At 50.8% G+C, this 14,903-nt stretch overlaps 3 protein-coding genes across 3 annotated transcripts; 1 reads left to right on the forward strand and 2 right to left on the reverse strand.

The window, feature by feature from the left end:
• Window positions 1–643: 643 nt before the first annotated feature.
• VTN00DRAFT_811 (uncharacterized protein) lies at window positions 644–1,324 on the forward strand (the record flags this gene model as incomplete). Its single annotated transcript, XM_069434928.1, has 1 exon — window positions 644–1,324. One exon carries the CDS (start codon window positions 644–646, stop codon window positions 1,322–1,324), a length of 681 nt encoding a protein of 226 aa, XP_069291518.1.
• Window positions 1,325–7,572: 6,248 nt separating this feature from the next.
• VTN00DRAFT_812 (uncharacterized protein) lies at window positions 7,573–10,954 on the reverse strand (the record flags this gene model as incomplete). The annotated part of the gene is made up of 5 exons (XM_069434939.1): window positions 7,573–8,159; window positions 8,214–8,389; window positions 8,451–9,026; window positions 9,083–10,569; window positions 10,643–10,954. 5 exons carry the CDS (start codon window positions 10,952–10,954, stop codon window positions 7,573–7,575), a joined length of 3,138 nt encoding a protein of 1,045 aa, XP_069291519.1.
• Window positions 10,955–12,288: 1,334 nt separating this feature from the next.
• Window positions 12,289–14,170, reverse strand: VTN00DRAFT_813 (uncharacterized protein; the record flags this gene model as incomplete). The annotated part of the gene is made up of 5 exons (XM_069434950.1): window positions 12,289–12,782; window positions 12,838–13,579; window positions 13,639–13,904; window positions 13,964–13,975; window positions 14,056–14,170. 5 exons carry the CDS (start codon window positions 14,168–14,170, stop codon window positions 12,289–12,291), a joined length of 1,629 nt encoding a protein of 542 aa, XP_069291520.1.
• Between the last annotated feature and the right edge of the window lie 733 nt (window positions 14,171–14,903).

Here is a 14,903-nt window from a genome sequence, read left to right on the forward strand (position 1 = left end):
TTAAGAAAAAGAGTGTGCTGTCCTCTGGCAGCAGAGGATGAGTAAGGTTAAATGTCAAAGAGAGGGAAGAAAATAAGAGAAAGAGTGGGTTGTTCGTGACCGCAGAGGCGAGCAGAGAAAAGATGGCGGGACGGTATGTATGGTATAGATGTTCGTAATTATGGTATCGACAGTACACGAGCGGCGTTCCCTGGCAGTTCCGGGACGACACACGGACCAATGAGAGGGCGGTATGACGCCGGATGCCTGAGGGAGGCTCGATAAACCTCCGACCTCCGAGCTGGCCTCTTGACTCCCGCACTGCCATCTTGACCTCGCATTGATTCCTCAATCTCTCCGTCTCTCATCTTCCTTCTGCCCTTCGTCGTGTTTCACCAGCTCGTCGAGGCGAGGATTCATACAGCCATGGCCCTGTGAACCATCGTTGTACCATGTTTTGTCCTTTATCTATCTCTCGTTCCTGTTCAGCCTTACCCCCCTGCTGTGCCGCTGAAGCTGATAGCTGACACCCCACCCGTTTCACCCGTTTAGTTCCATTCCTTTTGTATAGAACACACCTTTTCTTACTATCTATAGAATCGTCATATTTGTTCAACTATACAATTCAACTTCTCTTTTCAAAACACATCCTCCACCTGCCGTCATGTCATTCCTCACCAACATCTTCTGCGGCTGTTTTGCCTGCCATAGCACCCGTCGGCCGTCACGCCCGACGTTGCAAGACCCGATTGACCCTCAGGCCGGGTTTATCCCAAGAGATGAGGATTGGAACCGCGATAATAGCCACAATGGCAGCGGTATCGACTTTGACGATGGCTATGTCCCCGTCGTCCCGCTGCCCCGGTATACCCCGCGCCCTGTGAGCATCCACGAGAAGACGCTACAGGGACATGCGCGGGATCCTTCCACCTCCTCAACCTCTGGTTCTCGCGACGAGAAGAGCCGTCAGGATGTCAAGGAGCCATGTTCTCCTACAAATGAGGATACCAGCTCCATTATTTCTTCTACCTTTTCCATTCCTAGTAGCTACGGCAACACCTCGACAGCAACGCGGGAGACCCCGCCCCCTCCATATTCGTCGTTTCCATCCCCCACCCCATCGCGACCCATGTCAATACAGGGGACAGGGACGACGCGTATGTCACTCTACACTGGCGGAACCGAGGAGTCATCGCCTATCACTCCGCCCCCCATGATCCATATCCCCCAGCCGCAACCCGTGTTTCGACAGCCGGACTTTCTCAATCGTGGTCCGCCGAATATGCCCCCAGGGAGTGACGATTCGGACAGACAGAGACAGCGGCGCTCCTGGGAGAGTCGGTGAGGATTCGTCCGCGTCGATACCGTTGACATCCCCACAAAGGAAAGAATAGAAGTCCTCGTGTACTACGTTTTATGATTCCGGGTCAGCGGGATTATATGTCCGCAAAAAGGTCTACGAATGCTCCGAATTACGCTTCGGGAGCTAGATGCGCTTCCTGTCTGTGAGCTTTCTAAGTCCAAGGAGACTGCGATAATCGCCTCATCGACTGCAGAGAAACCTTCTGCAGAAGGAAGAGAGGGAGAAACACGTTAAATCTTACTAGTGGAGAGTTGGATTCTTTCGGGTTCAATGGGGCCGATTCCCGCGTGATTGACAGTGGACTACATTTCGGTCTCTTGCCATGGAGTTGGCTATCATAAGCTTCTACTTCTTTTTACCCGCTGTTCCTCAAACATCACTTATTGCTTTCTAAACATTACTTTTCTGTTTTTGGATACTTTTGTTCAGAATTCTATACGATAATGTCGGCGTCCTTCTTGGATCGTGGTTCATATGGCGCTGGGGCTTTCTTTTGGTTCTATTTTATTTACTTGCATTTTACCTGGTAGGCAACGCGGATTTCGGGTCTCAGGTACATACGGAGGAGTTGCACGAATGGGAAAAATGGATGTGAGATGGAAGCACTAGGTTTTCCACAGGGTATGAGTGGACTTAATAATAAATAGCCTCCTCCGAACAATGGATGGATTGATTCATCTCCATCTTCAGGTACTCTTTCAACGTTATATGATTGGACCCCCTTAAAAACGTACCTTGTGTTTGGTGGCTAGGCTTAACATATGCAACTGTTCAAATTGACATTCTTTCCTGAAGTCAGGAACGGTTGCTTTTTCCGAAGCATGAAACCGACTCATCTCTCTTTGCTTGTGTTAATTATTTAGGTCATGCTGAACCCCTTATAAGAGTCTCTTCAAAACATGTCAGGCAATGATAAAGGAGATGGTGGTGTCCCGATTGCGCACTGATCAGTTGTAAAGGAACGGGCCAATCGCCTATCTCCTTTTCGGTTTACTCGGAGGTTCTCCGGAGTGCAAAAAGGATTGACCTTTAGGACTGTTGAGATTTACATCGATATGTTCTAATTATAGCTCCTATATCCACCCAGATAGTATGTCCTTAGCATACTCTAATGTTTAATTATTATCATCTCTAACACCGCCGAGCTTTTGCCGGAATGCCGGCTCTACTCCGTAGTGGTTATTCTAGCACCTCCGAGTTGTAATCTGCACTGGCCATAGTGGACCGTGCAACCCTTGTAAGCTGCATACATGGGGTAGGAAATAGTCTCCTCGCGTGGTAGTTATTATTTGGTCATGGGGAAGATGGCCTTTCCCCTGGACCTCCTGTCCCAGGTAGTGTATTTTGGCGTGGAAAGTAGGTACGCCGCTACTTTAACGCACATCGAATGTTTCATTCGAAATAAGGTCTCTCAATAGATGACTTTGGCGCCCCCTGAAAAGCCTTAGGTACTAGTTTCTTCATGTCAGGGCCCCTTTACGCTTTCCTTGATGTTTCTTATGTAGACCTTCTATTATATCTTTTTAAGTTTTTGCTGTTCTGCTGTTCTAGAAACTTAATGCACACCTCTGCGTATACCAGAGAATGCCAATGAGAGTCCGTAATACAGTTCTCTGGAGATAATTCAATAGATAAGAAGAAGTGGGGGCGAAGAAGCTTCTGTAGTATGCTTATGTGATGAAGCATTTAAGCAAATCAATAGGTCAATGGCACTGCTACCTAAGCATTCATCTATATTTCCCCTTGCATTTTATAGAGGAAGCCTTGCGGACCTCGTAGTCTTTCCAACAGAGATTCAATAATATCCGTCAAGTTCTGCAACGAGTGCTGTAAATAACCATGGTCCTCATCCTGTTCCAACGTCAATTCTCCGCTCCGTGTGCCGGGGAAGATGCTCCTTCCTGAGTTTCCGGTGGTCGACGCCAGCATGTAAGTTGGGGAAGTCGCGCGGAGGACAATAATGAGGACTGAGTCATACTGCTCAACATACCAAAATGATTTCTCTTATTCCTACCGCTCCGCTCGTTGACGCTTACCAGTAGGCGCTTTATGCTCCCCAGGCTTCCGTACAAGAGATAATCCATCACCATTTGCTTTTCGTCCTCCATAAGCTCATATATTCCAATGTATGATCTGATGATCCTCTCCGATGTACCCTGTGGTATGGAGAATTCATCTGCTTTCTCATCGGAGAAGCTTTCGTCGTGTTCCATATCATGACAACTCCCTTGATAAGATTCAGGACTGCACGAATCCCCATTACAGATAAAACCAAGACTGCCTGATCTTGACCTTGCTGACAACTGGTGCACTGTATAAGTCGTTTCCAGCAGGTAAGTGCGTCTCGTGCAATGAGGAGGACGGAGTCGATTTTGTAAGGGCTCCTGAAGTCGATTCAGACCTTTGACCTTGGAAATTTGTTCTACTTGTTTTTGCAAGCAACTGCATGTAGGAGGCGGGGGTGTGGGATATCTGGATGCTGGAAGTGACATCCGTCTCCTGGACGCCAATGGCTCCCGTTGAATGCAGCTGTAATATCCTCCCTCGATGACGCTGGAGCACTAGCATAGCACATGTCGCTGACATTATCCGATGAACTCTGAAGTGCCTCGTTTTGCATCGATGTCGTTGAAGATTGGTCGAAGACGAGCGCTGGCGGTTCTCCCTCAGTATATGGTTCGTTGAGTCGAACTGCAAATTCAACAACTTTCGTTAGAAAATATATTTCCCGATTCGAGTCTAGCACAAAGAATAAGGATTAATAGTGGGAGTGTGGGATCTTTTACCTCTATTGAGGTGAACGGATCGACACCGAGCCGGTCATTGACGGAGTTCGAGGCACTGAACAAATCCCAGAAAGGCTCGATGACCTTAAAATCAGGTAGGCTTTCAAATGTGATCTGCGTTCAATCTGCATTAGCGCTTTGGAAGCTCCAAGTTACTGCGTGTTCGGTTCATTTAGTACAGTACATTGATCTAATTCAGGAGATACTGCCGAAGCTATCTAGGATATTATCGGCGCATTTCAGGACAAGAGGCTGACATGCTGACATTTCCCGCCGTCAATGCTAGTTTGATCTGCTGCCTTGAGATTCCTAACACGATCTAGAGTCGTCCTGTTCCTCACACCTTTGGGTCTACCTATCCGGTTGGAGACACTGTATCTGCAAATAATTCCAAACTTGTGGCACCCCTCACAAGGATTTCCTCCGCTGCGTTTGATCTTGCCTCGGTTGCAGATGTCGCATGCAGAGCGAAATTTCCTTCGCATCGGATTCATTCTGCAAACCAGTATACCAGTGACAGTTAAGGAATGGAATATTAATCAGTGGTCATTTGATAGTTGATATAGGTCGCGCAGGTGTAATAAGATTGAACTATATGAGGAGACTAGTTGGAAAGGGAACGTGATCCTTTCATATTGCAAGCAGAAGAATAACAGGCCTGTTCTTTATTATAAACGGCATAAGAGACATCATCTACTAACAAGCTACAGTGAAATTATATGCTCTCTTCCATGTCTACTGATTGGTGCAGCCACATCTAATCGCAGTTGTCTTGACGGTCCATTTTCGAATTCCCGACCTCATGTCTTTTACAACGTTTGTGAGGAAACCGTCGACAGAAACGGCCAATGGAAGATGTTTGATAAAGAGGATCTGTTATCAAACAAAGAGGTGTACAAATGGGAGATGCACGAGTTTGACGGTTCCAGGCTAATTTAGCGATTCTGGTAACTCGAGAAGCCATATGTTAGCAGCAGCCCTTGCTATGCAAGGAAACCCCCAGCACTCTATGACATCCCACTGTCTTCTACCATAGTGTCACAATGGTTAGTTACTGTAGCCATCGGAGAATTCTGATGCAGCCCTCGCTTACCGTAATTGCAGCCTGCAAACGAATCCCAAAATTTCATTGACTGCATCACACTCTTCAACAAAGAACATGGCCAATTGTTTACCTTCCTGTACCTACGTCATTGCCGAGGATGGACAAGGCGGCACGGCAGCTGTCAAAGGAACAATGATCCAGGTCGCAGTTCTAGCCAGCACACTTGCCAATTGTTTATTCTGTTGGATGTCCGTGTATCCTGGCGTCCCTCAATACTTCAACAGGAGTTGGTCTTGGGACAAAATGTCGCACCATTTGGTATGGCATGAGACTCTGAAAGAGGCTTGTGATGAGGATACAGCTTTTGCGGGTACTACTCCGACTTGCTAACCGAGGACGCCCCTAGACTATCGAAGAGGGTCTGAAATATCTGTTGGAAAGTGGGATGGCCTGATGAAGTAGTCAGCGTTCTCTGCTGCCATCGCCCATAAGAATAGCATTGCTTCTCGGTAGGTGCATAACTGCCAGTACACGCAACGATCGATACGTGAAATGATCAGGTCTCACCTGCACTTAATCCGGTCGCCTTCTCATTCTACTTAGGCAAAAAAGGCAGCCATAACATCGTGGATCATATTTAATTCCTACCCTTTTTAGATCTCGGCACGGCACGGCTGGATGGGAATAGTGTCTGGCCTGACCTGGCCAACGCTCCTCCTACCCATCCGGGATAATCAATTTACAAGCTTCTTGTCTTGTGGGCCATCATTTAAGAGATGGATTTAATTCTAAAATGCAGAAGTGCCTATCTACTAGCGTTTCTACTTTCCAGCCTGAGTCCATTCTGCTCCAGAGGTTCCATCTATTAGCGTATCTAGATAGACAATTTACAAGAGAGAAAAGAAGAATCCATTTAGATATCTAGCAAGCAAGCGAGCAAGCAACAAATTAGAAGGCTTATGATTTATGTCATCTTTACTGTAACTCAAGTCACCCTATTCTACTCTTTCAATTTTAATTTCTTGTGGCCCTAGAATACTCCAGTCCAGACGGCATCATGACGCCTGATTGACTTCTTCATCCTTCTACTAGCAGGTCATGCACCCTCCCTGAATCTTTCAACAAACCTCCACTAGTATTTGGCTTTGACAAAGACCTCTCAGACTCGAGACTCCCTGATCCGGCCGGCCAGGCATATGGTGAACGTGAAACCCCTAGGCGCCGGCGGACGTATCATGTATAGGCAGGAGACAAGGTGAAGCGAGACAGTCACGGAGCTGGAGCTGGGCTGGTCTGGTCCGACTGAGACTGCAGAATCCAACATTCAACGCTTTTTTTTGTCAAATATTTACTAATATTATATTATATTTATCTTGACAGATGAGATAGATAGATGAGATAGTCCTACCTACCTATTGACAGTTGTTTGTCGAGCGTACCGTACATATAGTAGCGTAGTAGCGTAGTCCGAGACCATCTGTTCTGTTCTGATCAGTTCTACCAGAATACCTACCTACCTAGCCAAACGACATATACACAGCAAACATCAGACATAGCAGTACCTAAGGTATCCCTCACTGGCATTGTATCACTGGTCTTGTCTGGCTGATAGGTACCTAGGTACTTTTGATTAGTAATTTACCTGCATTACGCGAGATGTCCTGTCCTATCGCTGGAGTGTTCTTTCCCAATCAAGCAGCAATGTGTTTGGCCTAGATCGGGTTGTAGATGAGAGTTCCTGCTATATCGGGAAGGGAGACACTTATACCGACGGCGACGGGTATAACCCACCCCCCCCCCTCCTCGTTTTCATCTCTCTCTCCATTCCATTCTGTCTGTGGCTTCCAGCTTCCAAAGTAGCAACGGACAGATAACAGATAGTCCTAGATAACTAGATATATGGTATGAATATGTGTATTTACAGTGAAGCTCTGTCTCTTTCTCCCTTTCCTACTATCTGACCCTTTCATGATGATATGATGATCATATATTCCAATCAGATCATTTAGTCAAGTTAATAAGTATCTCGCCATTTCAGCCTAAGTAGTTAATACAGTACATACATACATGCACACATGGAACCAACGAGAACAATGAACAATCGGAGAAAAGCTTGAATGACGCATGCATGCGGCATGAATCAATCAGAATAAAAAAGTGGGGATAGGAAGCCTGAGGCAGAGAGCTAGCAGGCAACAAGCGCAACCGATATCAAAATGTGTAATGTAAAGTTCAAAATAATAAAATAATACATGTTTTGCTCTGCGCTGCCTGAGTGATGATAATGGTAATGGTAACAGTCATTTCCTTCCACTCCCTTGTCTTCTAGAAATGCTCAATATGGGTCTCTTTTCTTTTAAGATGAAATGTAAACAACAAGATTACGATCAAGATCAAGATCAAGGGCTAGGTGTCCCCTCCTCATATCGTGGTCCATCATCCTCCGCAGCTGGAGTCGCGGCCGTCGCCGGCGTAGGTGCATCGTACGGACGACCAGCCGCAGGCGTCGGTGCGTCATACGGCTTCTTGCCGCCATACGAGCCGGGAGCACCGGGGGTAGGAGCGTTGAGAGCCCCCGGAGTGGGTGCGCTGTCGGCCCATCCGCCGGGAGTGGGTGCTGAGGCACCGGGCGTAGGAGCGCTGCCGTAGCCGCCCGGAGTCGGAGCAGAGTAGTTCCCTCCGGGTGTGGGTGCGTCGTAGCCCTTATTGTTGCTGGTGCTCGACGACGATGCGCCCGCAGACCAAGCCGGAGTGCGGTTACCGGGGTTGGGCGCGCCCCAGGCAGGTGTCCTCGATCCAGCAGCGAAAGCGTCGAAGCCGCTTGAGTCAGAGCCTCCGGCATAGGGGGTTCGGGCACCAGAGTTCCAGGCCGGAGTGCGTCCGCCAAAGCCTCCGTACGCGGTACGGCTTCCATCGTATGCTGTGCGTGATCCATCCATCTTCCATGCCGGAGTGCGAGAGCCACTGGCACCAGCCCAGGCAGGAGCTTCATCATAGTTAGCTTGCTGATATGATTGACACAGAGAACGAGGAAACTTACTTCTCGAAGAAGCAGCAGCACCCCAGGCAGGGGTTCTCGAGGAATCGGCCGCGGCCATGGGAGTGCGGCCACCGTGCCAACCATCGCGAGCCGGCGGAGCTGCAGACGCACCGTACGGGGTGCGCTGTTGGCCCTTTCCGCCGCGGTAGATATCGATAGGCTGACCAGTAACCGGACTGTGAAGAGGTCAGTAAAGCTCCAGAAGAGGATCGAAAAGAGGAAAAAGAGGACACCCACTCTTTGACAACAAGAAGCTCCTTCGGTATCGTAACAATCTTCGATTTGGAGTGTAGCTCGACTCGTGCCTGATCCTCCGTCGCATCCTTGACGATACCAATGAGACCCTTGAAAGGTCCCTTCTTGACCGTGACCGTCTTTCCGATCATACGATCCCGTCCGAAGCTCCTAGGAGGAGGCATGGCTCCGTTCATGCCGCCGGCGTTCCTCATAATGGCAGGGTTCATCTTCGAGAGATCCGGCCCGGTAGCTCTGCCACCCTTGGCAGACACGGTAACGACATTCGTAGGGCGCACGACGACGATACCCGAGTTCTCCACCTGCGCCTTGTTGTGCAGGAAAAGGAACGAGCGGTAGATGTGGATGACGACTCCGCTTCTCTGCTCTCCGTAGACCTCCCGAACGGTATCACCATGACGAATCTCTGCACCGTTGCGGTCAGTGGCAACGGCATCTCGTCGCGGTGTGATTTTATTAGTGATTTGGGATGGGAAAACGTTCCGAATAGAACCGTTCTGGTCAAGAACACGGAGAGACTCGCGGTCAACCTTGATAACACAGGCAACAGTAGCAGCACTAAAAAATAGATTAGTACATTGAATAGGAGCAAAGACAAGACGGATGCCACTTACTCAAGCTGCACGAGGTCATGCACATCGAACATCCCAAGCTTGCCATCCACACCAGAGTCCGCAGAGAGCCTCAAATCCTTGCTGAAGACCGTAATCTCCTGCATGGACATGTCACTGAGCAGGGTCACACTGTCGCCCTTGACCTGAACGACCATTCCCAGCTCATCCTGGTATCTGCTGCCGCCAATGACCTTGACATGATCACCCTCACGGAAACGCTTGCGCAGGGCCTTGACGGGAGCATCGATCGTCTGGCCCTCCAGCTCACCTTCGGTGACCTGCAAGGTGACAATGTCGCCACGGGTTGAGACGGTCCGGCCGACCACACCCTGCTGCTCACCCTGGTACACCTCCACGGTATCGCCGGGAAGGTAGGAATCCTCAGCGGTCGTATTCTTCAGCGTTTCTGCCAGAGAAGCCAGATCGAGGTTCGACGTTCCATCCTCTGAACCTCGGGCAAACATAGTAACTTCCTCGAGTTTCGGGTTGACGTTCTTCGTGATAAGATGCTGGACCTTCATGTCCTTAATGAGGAAGCCGTCAACGTAGGTCTCGCCAAGGTAGTTCCATGACTTCCCTCCCAGACCCGAGGTGGCCGAGAGGTACTTGCTATGCTTCTTCTTGGCTTCAGCTTCGCTGAACAGACGTTGAGGAGGGCGAGTAGCAGGAGTGTTAGGGGCTCCTGGTCGTTTCCGTTTCGCGTCGATAACCGGTGCGCTGGTGTCCTCGTTCAGGCCGTACTCGAGACGGGGCACAATTCTGACCGTGACTTCCAAGCCATTGGTCTCGACCTCTTCAATCTGCGCCAGATCGCCCTGGTACTTGCCCCTCTTGATACGAACCCATCCGCCGGGCACGAGTTCCTCCGACTTCTGAACCCGCAGGAGGTCAGGCATCTCCTTGACGGGGACAAGGATCATCTTCGTCCGCGGGTAGACGTTGGACATGCCATCCAGGGCCTCCAAGACATCTGCCTGCCGGCGCGCCTCGACGTAGACGTATCCAGACATGGCACCACCGCGCTCAAAAGCGGATATGATCTTAACAGGTTGGCGCGAGCCAGGCGGCCGCTCCTCGATCCGTTTCTGAATAGCAAACACAACTTCTCGTTCCTTGCCAGCCTTGCAACGGACACCCCAGATGCTCGGGTCGTCGACACTGGGCAGGAGCAGCCTCTTTGGAACGACGACCGCATCCGTCGCGGCCATGCGGTTCCGTCCATATCGTTCCTTAAGTGCCTGGGCCTGCTTCTCAGCATCCATGCTGGCCTCCAGCTCTCGCTGACGGTCCAGCTGTCGGTGACGGCGGTCATCTGTCTCAGCTCCCACGGGCAGCGCATCGAGGTCATCTGGGTGCATCTCTGCGCCGAAGCCATCGGCCATGTCATCCTCTTCTTCTTCGGCCTCATCTTCATCCTCGTCGACACCGGCCTCTTCTTCGAAGAAAGCATGCAGACCGCCTCGCCTTCTTCGCTTCCGTGGACGACCCTGAAGAACAAAACCCGGTCAGTCTCCCTACCCTTGGAATAACCCAGCGAAGAAGAGCCACAGGTACACTCACCGAAACAGCATCCTCATCCTCCTCGTCCTCTTCTTCTTCCTCGTCCTCTTCTTCCTCCTCCTCATCCTCTACCTCCTCCTCCCCTTCTTCCTCATCCGCACCCTCGCCCTGCTCCTCTTCCTCACCGTTCACCTCTTCTTCCCGCTTCGCGGGCTCTTCATCCTCATCCGCCTTTGCCTCCCGTCGTCCACGGTCAGCGTGAGAGGTTTCTTCCTCATCGGCCTCTTCCTCGGACAGGTCGGCGGGCGCGGGGTTGAAGTCGTCGTCCTCCTCTTCGGACCCGAAGTCCTGGTTCAGGAAGTTGTGCGACATTTTCGGTGCCTTGGTATTATGGATTTGTTACGCGCGAAGCGTAGGTAAGAAGATGAGAGGTAGATGAATCGACGGAAGTGTTGATGAAGGGTCGGGAAAAGGTCAAATTAGGTCAGGTATTAGGTATGGAAATCGAAGGTGGCGTGAGACAAGTTCGGTCGGACTCGCAACGTAGAAGACGCGAAAGGTTGTTGACTTTGTCCTGGTGGGTTAGAAGAAGGTTGGGGAAAGGAGCAAGAAAAGAGATTCAACCCGAAGGAGAGGCCCCGTAACACAAATCGAAACGACGGAAGGGCCTATATTTTTTTCTGTGCGTATGTAGGCGATGTCGAGTCGAGTGAATGGTTTCGGTGAACGAGTGAATGGATGGATAGATGAAAGGGCCCTGTCCGATCAGGCCAGGTCGGGGCGGTCTCTCGCCGTACTGGACTGGAGAAAGAAGTATGCGCTCAGCTGTACTTCGCCTCCACTGGCTGCGAACAACAGCAAGAGTCACCCTCTCCTATCGAAGATGGAGGGTGCTGTGGGTTGAGCCGCTGACAGGGACACAGACAGTCCAACACAACACGCGCAGCACGAGAAAAGCTGTGAGATGTTGTTGTTATGCAGGTCTGGAGGCGTTGGAGGTGGTCGTCGGAAGACAAGAGTTGCTAAGGCTAAGGCTGATAACTGCGCTTGTGGTTGGCAAAGGTGCCCGGAGACGGAGCTGGCGGTGGCTACTGAGGCGTGCGGCGCGCCAAGGGTCCGGACCGCGAACCACCGAACATCAACAACATGCTCTCAAGAATCTCTACCTACAACTCTAGATGTCTGTTCTCACTGACATGATGCACGTAATCAGAGGATATTATCTCGGAACTGCGAATAACTGATACCTGGGCTATGTTATGGCTGTATTGAATTTACTGTTGAACAAGTCTCCAGGATCCTGTGGCGGACAGAATAAATATTCCCATAGATTGATAGCTTTGCTTCCGCGGAGTGGTACGCGCTATCGATATCAAGAATATTCTAATGTTTAAAGCACCAAGAAATTATGCTATCCAAGGATCTAGCTAATAAAAGGAAAAATCTTTAGGCATTTAGTGTCTCTGCTCATCGGTATTCTGAAAGAACAGTACCTAGCTATAATACAAAAATCACCATATGTCTTCGAGAGCGTATCCAAAAGAAAGGGGAATAACAAGAGCATGCACATTGCAGTATCTCAATGATGCACTCTTCAGTCTAAATTCCTGGTAGATGACCGCGGATTCTACCGCCAAAATGAAATAATATGAACAAGAACATGCAGACCTAACTTAAAAAAACGAAAATAAGGAAACTGGGAATCATCATAGCTTCATGCCAAAAAGTTCATGCACACGCAGACTCTGCCGCATGCTCAGATCCAACATGATCTCCTCGCTTCCACCGGGGATAGCGTAGGCGCGGACATCACGGTACAATCTCTCGATCTTCCCGCCCTGGCCACCACGGCTGTAGCTCAGACCACCGAAGATCTGACTCGCCTCACGGGCGCAGTACTCGAAGGTGGTCGTCGATTGAGCCTTGAGGCCAGCGATCGCGCCACCCAGCTTGAGCATAGCCTCGGTCTCGTCCATCGTCTGGCACTGGTAGATGATGTTCTCGAGCCAGTTGTACGAGGACTCGATCTGGCGGGCCATGTGTGCCAGCTTGAGACGGATGACGGGGTGGTCGATGAGCCTCTTGCCGAAGGTACGGCGCTTGTGGGCATACTTGACGGCCTCCTCGTAGCAGACCCGGGCGAACCGGATGCACTGAATGACAATGCCAATGCGCTCGTGGTTGAAATTCATCATGATCACTGATATACTGTCAGTGGCTTTCTGCCCAGCTATATGGCCTCAAATATTACTCACCCTTGAATCCCTGGTTCTCCTTGCCAAGCAAATTCTCCACCGGCACCTTGACATCCTCAAACGTGACATACGTGGTGCCACTGCTCCAGACACCCTGGCAGTCCATCTTCCGTGTCTTGACACCGCCGTGCTCCCTCTCGATGAGGAGAACACTGAGACCGTTCATTCCAGGCCCGCCGGTGCGCACAGCGGTAGTGAAGTAGTCAGCCCAGACACCGTTGGTGATCCACTTCTTCTCTCCGTTGACAATGTAATGCTTGCCGTCAGGAGTCAGCTTCGCCTCGCAGGTCAGGTTGGCAACATCACTGCCTGCATCGGGTTCGGTAATGGCAAGGCAAATGCGCTTGTCACCGGCCAAGATGCCTGGAACGATCCTCTCGACAAGCGACTTCTTGCCGTACTTGACGAGAGGAGGGCAGCCAATACCAAAACCACCGAGCAGGTTCCAGACCAGACCTCCGCTAGCGGCGCGCGAGATCTCATCCGTCACCAGCATCTCGTGGAAGAGATCCCACTTCTCTGGCGGCACAGACTTGACTCTATACTGGGTCAGACTGGCGGGGTAAAGGACACCCAGCAGACCGGCCAGGTAGCCCCTCTCGCCCATCTGCTTGTAGATGTGGTCCGGAACCTTCTTGGCCTCCTCCCATTCTGTGACATAGGGCTCGATTTCCGACTCGACCCATTGTCGAACCTCCTCGCGCAGAGCGGCGTGAGTCTCGTTAAAGTAGGGAGAGCGATACTACCAGTGACCAGTGATCAGCCTTCGAACGACGAACAACCTCCATTGGGTACACTTACGCCCTGGTACCAGGCGGGATCGGCGAACGGGACCAGATCGCCGTACGGATCGAGCGCCGCAGCAGGCTTTGTTACAGCGGTCGAGCTCCCTGCCTTCGGGGCCTCCTGCTTCGCTGGAGGAGTCGCAGGTGGTGTAGGCGGTGCGGCAACCTTCTTGGTGTTCAAGGATCCAATCTGCAGCTGGCCCTTGTACTTCTTCAGAACACCCTCATTGTGGTATTTCCAGAACTGCTTCGAGGCGTCTTTCCCGGCCAAACGCTGGAGAACTATGATTGCGTTAATACTGTGAAATTATGATCTAGCAAGAAACAAAGGGCAAGCGTACTCTTCTTTCCACCTGGAATAGTAGCAGCCAACGTCAGCGCAAAAGTCCCGGAACCAAATCTAAACGTGGGTGCCCGTTCCGAGTAAGCTTACCTGGATGTTCATCTTGGAACTTGGTCAGATCGTAGACATCCTCGTCTATGATGACCCAGAGGCTGTCTGCCTTGTTATGCGACGCAACGTCGCCCTGCGAAAAAGTCTGCGACATGATGTGTGGGACAAAGAGGTGGGAGGAAGAGAGATGTTACTCGGCCGACTGAAAACGGGGAGTCCGAGCAAAGTCCGCAGAGCAATTACGGGTAAGATACAGGCCTGGAGACAAGCAGAACCGTATATATAGACTGGGAAGATGGGAGGAAGAAGGCAAAATGGTGGGATGACTCCGCATTCATGGAAATAACGGCCGGCAGGTCGGGGGACAGATGCGGATGTTGAGCCCTTCACATGCTTGCGCCGCGGCTGGCTACTAGCAGCACGAACAGCGCACAGCTTGTCCGGAGGATCAGCGCGCAAGAGACACAGACCCGCCGCCTCGGAGCACACAGCATTTCAGGTCATCCGCCCGCGAGAGCAGCTTTTGACCAGCTGCTCATTGGGCTGTGCGCGCCGCAGCGTCATCGGGTATCCCGCGGCCGAACTGGGAAAGAGCCGAGGCTTATAACACGTGACATCGGGCATCACCGAGCCCGACGAAGACCCACTTCGGCCCATCTCGGCTCCATCCATGTGATGTCCCCTCAATGACCGTTGAGATGATCCTAATCCGGGAGCGTCCTGTGGGCAGTAGCACTGTGTTCAATGCATCAGGTCTTGTCCTACAGTAGATGCAGACTGGTCGTGAAAAGATAGGTATATTCTTCATAAATTGCATGCAGTGTCCAACGCTCTCTGCTCCAGATACAGACATCACTCGCAAGATGCACGCAAAGTAATTCTAGTAA

Source organism: Thermoascus crustaceus (assembly GCF_041956765.1).
Source record: "Thermoascus crustaceus strain CBS 181.67 unplaced genomic scaffold VTN00scaffold_1, whole genome shotgun sequence".
Taxonomy (NCBI): domain Eukaryota; kingdom Fungi; phylum Ascomycota; class Eurotiomycetes; order Eurotiales; family Thermoascaceae; genus Thermoascus; species Thermoascus crustaceus.